The sequence below is a fragment of the Ruditapes philippinarum genome, unplaced genomic scaffold (genome assembly GCF_026571515.1).
Source record: "Ruditapes philippinarum isolate M1 unplaced genomic scaffold, ASM2657151v2 ctg4256_1_1_1_1, whole genome shotgun sequence".
Lineage (NCBI taxonomy): Eukaryota > Metazoa > Mollusca > Bivalvia > Venerida > Veneridae > Ruditapes > Ruditapes philippinarum.
In genome coordinates, this window is record NW_026853900.1 from 102,540 (window position 1) to 108,539 (window position 6,000).

The 6,000-nt window shown below is 31.1% G+C and overlaps 1 protein-coding gene across 1 annotated transcript in view; it reads right to left on the reverse strand.

Moving 5' to 3' along the window:
- The window catches only part of LOC132738303 (venom factor-like), a 97,197-nt gene extending 91,412 nt beyond the window's left edge, over window positions 1-5,785 (reverse strand). Inside the window, exons 1-2 of the mRNA XM_060725780.1 lie at window positions 5,627-5,785; window positions 3,381-3,486 (exon numbers count right to left, since the gene is read on the reverse strand). Coding sequence (XP_060581763.1) covers window positions 3,381-3,486; window positions 5,627-5,682 — 162 coding nt within the window. The 5' untranslated portion in view covers window positions 5,683-5,785. The remainder of the gene's footprint in view (window positions 1-3,380; window positions 3,487-5,626) is intronic.
- Window positions 5,786-6,000: the final 215 nt, after the last annotated feature.

The window sequence follows — 6,000 nt, forward strand, 5'->3', positions numbered from 1 at the left end:
ATTGAGTCTGTACATGAGGGATAATGAACAAGTGCAAAAAGTTTTTATTCATACAGAAAAATATTAAAGATTGTACATATGTGCTACGGATAAGTATTTTCTTGATTTCGAAAAGGAAATCTCGGTGGCCGCTTTAAAATCCTATTTTTGCAAATAATTGCATAGTTTTTGTTAAAAATGAAATTTGTGCCAATATTTTTTTCAATGATACCAATAAAAATATTGGATGGTTTTTAGATTATCAATAAAATTACTCCCTTGAAGTTGGTCATTGTTTCCCCTAAAAATGTCCATATCGCCGATGTTTCTCAGGAAAACACGATGTTAAATAATAGGTTAATGCATAAGTTTTCTTCATCATAAATAGTAAAATCAGCAATTTTCAAGTGATGTTGCTATTGACAAAACTTTTGTAACAAATGTAACAAATATACATGTATGTTATGAAAAATGCCGTATGTTGTCCTTAACATTTATTTAGAAATACGGGAGACATGGGAGAGGCGCCGTTTTATACCTGTCCGCAATAGAAGTTCGTAAATACTCAGAGAGGGGCGGGGCGTTATACTTGACTTAAAATCGTCTACTTTTGTCATTTTAAACATGTTACTGTGTTAACGTACTGTTGTAGTTCTACAACTGGTAACACGTTTTCTTAAACTCTATTTGCTGTATTTAAGATTTACATTTCGTTTGTATATTTCAGATCTATAAGTGTGCAAACATGCATATGTATTGCATGCAATGGAAGATACGAACTTGTGAATTTGTTGTCGTTTTAGATGTTAGGTCAGTTGTTACGATCTATATGTAAACTTGTTATACAAAGGCGGGAACCTTCAATTAAAAGATTGAATTAAGAGACATATTATGTGCTATGCACGGGTACAATAAAAAATGGTAGGCACACACGTTCGCATTTTCAAAAGTCATTTTAGAAAGGAACACTTTACATGTCTGGAATTTTGGCAACGAACGCCCTCCATAGCAGTGAAGTAGACAATCATCGTACCAGTTTTAGTGGCTGTCTCGATTCCGGCCTTTTTAATGTCACTCGTATATCTCAATTATTCTTTTTATTTGAATGCCTGTAGAAAGATATTTCTGATATGTTTTAATGTAACGCTAGACAATAAAAATATGTACAGTTTGAGTCAGTATTATGCGAAATTAAAGTAACTTTTGATGATTTTTTACACATCGCTTAAATTTCTTTGAAGTTTAATTACTTTTGAAGGGGGTTAATTACCAGGTAACAAGTGATAATTGAAAAAACTTCATTACCAGGTTACATGTGATAATTGCAACACTCAATCTTCAAAAACAAATAGAATTTGGATGTATATTTTGTATGTGCGCGGTCATTAACTACAGTCCATAGTATGTGTGATAAGAAAATGATTCTGAAGAGGATATATATAAATACAATGTAAATCTATTTTCTTTATTAACATTTATAAATGAAATAGGAAATATACAGCTAAATTTGTATAGCCCCTATTTTGAAAAATAATGAAAATAAACATATGATAAATAAATCATTTGACGTGAATTGTAAAGGATAATTATGAAAAAAATCTGTTTCAAAATAAAAAAAAAATATTATGAAACAGCTGTTCTGTATGCCAATAAAAGTTTCTTCCTTGCTAATCTAATGAATTCATTTATATATGAACGCTTGTCTAGAATGATCTGAAAATATATTTTATACACTAATTAGTAGAATATTTACTATATTTATACTAATATAAAGGTAATCAAATAAAAAATGTACAAATCATTTGAAAATAATTCACAGAAATAAAAACAAATTTCAAACATGAATTTCTTTGAAGTTTTTTAGCAATCAAGAAACATTTCTTTTGCAAAGCACCCATTAAACCCTTTTAAAAAAAGAATTATCTTAATCTGAATCGCAGTAATATTTTGTGCTTGTAGTAAAAGGGCGTCAAAGAGTAGAGAGTATGCCTACACAATAGGCGAATATTTTTTAAATTAGGTACTTTTTAAACTATGCATTGCATCGTTCTATCGGCATATTTTCATATATATATATATACTTAAATAATACTGTATCATTACATTCATATGTGTATAATTTTTCACAAAGCTGCAATAACACTACATACTCTTGTGAAAATATGTCATATTTCGCACTCATATGCGATTCCGCGCATGCGCGCGGCGAGACTTTAAGCTAAACGAAAGTGTCCGATCCTTGTAATGTAAAAAAAAGATTTTTTTATTACATTTTGTGGTCCAATACCTAGATTCTAGGCGAATATGCCATATTTTGTTTATTCAAGTAGTTTAATCTTTAATAAATAAGTAAACAATACGTAACAAAGAATTGATTATATATACTCTATATTTATCAATTTATACATAACTATTATTTGATATTACAGACATATTTTCGGTATTTGTAAAATAACAGAAAGTTCGTCCTTAAAATCATTCGAACATTATGCAATTCGCATCAATATTTAAATGGACATATTCTCGGCACATGATGTCTTGAATTTATTTTAAGTTTACCAATAATTTCAATTTCACTTGTTATCCAATTTATTTTGCTTATCAATTTATACATAACTATTATTTGATATTACAGACATATTTTCGGTATTTGTAAAATAACAGAAAGTTCTTCCTTAACATCATTCGAACATTATGCAATTCGCATCAATATTTAAATGGACATATTCTCGGCACATAATGTCTTGAATTTATTTTAAGTTTACCAATAATTTCAATTTCACTTGTTATCCAATTTATTTTGCTTCGACCAGACGTTTCAATCTTTGTCGCAACGGACAAACATTTCAGAATTTTAGACACATACCAAGAACATGGAGAAAAAATTAATAAGTGCTTTGGATATTCAACTGTAATAGAGAACGATTTTCAATTCTGATTTTGTACATTACCTGTGATTGTTCACATCATTTGGCGGCGTCTTTGATGTGCCGCATCAACATTTAACTTGTTATATACTTATTCCACTTTACTTGTAGCATATTAATCATTCACCCCCCGCTAGACAGTGTCAATCACGTTACTGACACACTCAAAGGGATCTGATGTTTGTGTAACAATATATATGTCTATATACATATACTATTAAACAACAACCATATCTTAAGCCCTTTATTTAAACTAGTAAATACGACACCATTTTAGCATACTAGCTCAGTGGCATGAACTTGTAAACATATATCAATCTAATGTTATATAGATGAGTTTTCAAACAAGTCAACCAGAGCTACAAGAATTACTTGATATTTGTTTACGGGCCAGTCTTCAATTGGATATTCGAATAACCAACTACCTGCTTCGTAGATATATTGGATTTAGAGAAATCATTTAAATGTACTTACCGATACTTTTATGTTTTTACCGTTGCCAAATATATTGGCCAGTACTGTCTCGTGGTGATTAAACCTTATCACATTTGGTGCAGTCACAAAATAATAATCTTTAGCACTGAAAATGAGATATTAGAAATATAAAATATATATGCTGATATAAGACTTTAGATGAAATGTTCAGATAGGACACAATTCTGTGATGCAACTTATTACAATCACTATAAAAAAAATATTTGTGTAAAAATACGCAACTATATTATGTCACAACATTTTCTAGAAACGGAAGAACGCACGAAGGGGCAGACAAGAGCAAATCTCTATGAATTCTTACAAACACGTTTAATGCATATGAATTACATTATTTTGTAAATATTTATTATAAATTAATATCTTGAATATTTACAGGTGTAGCGTCCTTTGTCTTAAATACATGAATCGAATATACAAAAAACTTAGCTACAGAAGCTTTAATTTAAAGTAAGTCAGTATTGTCTTGGTTACGACATATTCTTATACATTTAGCCTGCTGTTAGCAACTGCATTTATATATACAACCAGTGCAGATCTAAATCAGTCGCACATTCATGTTGTCTTATCATGGTATGCACGGTTTGTTATTCATCCAGAACATTTTTTTGAATTTTTTTTTTTAAATGATGAATGATTTTGTCTTGATTAAATGATAAACAAATCCATTTTAGACATATAGCTGGGTATAGGTTTAACATAATCATCTTGATGATTGGGAGCTTCACTCGTCGTAGTGAGGCATTATTTAAAATGGTGCATGTTGTTGACGAATAAGCCTTTACATTTGTACTTAACGAATTTCGCCCTCGGAAAGTTGTATGCGTTTATACACCACAAATTTGACGCCAAAGTTCGTTAAACAGATACACGTGTAAGTTTTAATATCAGACAAACTTCTGCAGTTTCTGGTCATACATATTAAATTTAATAACATTTTAAATTAATATATTGTAGTTTAACTAATAATAAGTAATGAAGCGAAATGTAAGTCGGATAGCAATAGCAGACGATAGATTATTTTGTTATCTAAGATAAAAACAAATCTTAGAAGTCGTATTCGAAAAAGTCGTAGTACCTGTAATCGACCTAGTTGTACCTGCATTGGTAATATTAACAATACGTGTAGTTGAGATCATCGTTGAAGTTAATAACTACCTGTCGTAAAACTACCTGTCAAAGACGTCAATCATTGGGTCAAACTGGCACTTAAAGAAGTAAAATTCGTAGTCGTAGAAACGGTCGAAGTCGTAAGTGAACTCGAAAAGTCGAGTCGTAGTCGAAGACAGACTGGTCGCCGTAGAGTTTGTAGAATGGTAGTCATTGTCATAGCTGTACTCGTAGTCATTAAAATGGTAGAAATCGTAGTTGCAAAGTAGTCGTGATCGAAGCTGATTTTTAGTTGTTAAAGTCATTTACATGGTCGCTGTCGTCTGCAAAGAAGTGCGTATAGTCGTAACCTCTACAAAAGGTACGGACCATCATCAGTTTGGTCATCTGACAAAAATGAGCTATATACGGTGATATGAATCGGATTGACGTAAAAAGCTAACGGTAAGCAATATCCGGTGAAGGCTGTTTAAGATGTTGCGGTCCACGCATACAGCTCAAGTGCACGCTGTAAACGTGTTAAGCTGTATAAATAAGGTGCAACAATACACATTAAGGTAGCATTCAAGCCCATTAAGTCCGACACGAAACCATTTCTTTTCTAATATGCCGGTCATTTCGAAATGACTATTTAGGACTTTCTAAGATTGTGAAATAAGCTCAAAATGGATCTACAGCTGTAGCCGTCATGCAACTTTATTTAAATAAATAATTCTTCTAACTAATTGGGTACAAGCCATTTAAATAAAAATTGACTTGTTTGAAAATAAGATGCAATGGCATAATATTTACTGTATTTCGTTACATCCCTATCAAATTCCATTTTGGGTTCAACATGACACCAAATTTTATGTTGCATTTAAACATTAGAGTTTTTTATAATTTGAGGTTGAGCAAAATCTGTTTATATTTGTTAGAAGATTTAATACAATGCGTAAATGGAAGTAGGTCTGCTTGACTCTGATTATTTAAGACAAATCAAAACAGTCAAATGATGAGAAATGAATTGTTGCATTAAAACATAAGAGTGTTTCGTATCTTTGAGGGTTTAGCAAGATTTAAGGGTAAACAACGCAAATGAATTAACAAATTTTTCTAAAGTAAAAAAGCACACATACCTTTCACAAGAAGCAAAAATGCTTCCAACAAGCAGACACAATTTAAGCGATTCCATCTCAGAATTATTCCATCGAATGTTTAAAAATTTCTAGGCACTCGCACTTCACATAATTTCTGTTTTGAAATCCCGGAATTCAAGAAGGGTGTAGAACGGAATACTGTGCTGTTAGATTATGCATGATAAGAAAGTTTGGAAAAATCAACAGGCAGACAAGTTTAACGTCATATATTTGTTGTCTGCTATATATATGTTTTTAATGAACAACCAATAAACTTTTACTTTGTACCGATTGCTTTCTTTAGTTAATTGATGTCTTAAAAGGCCAATTGTGCCCCAAAATGCTTTTATTTTCATATCTCAAAAGTTTATTAC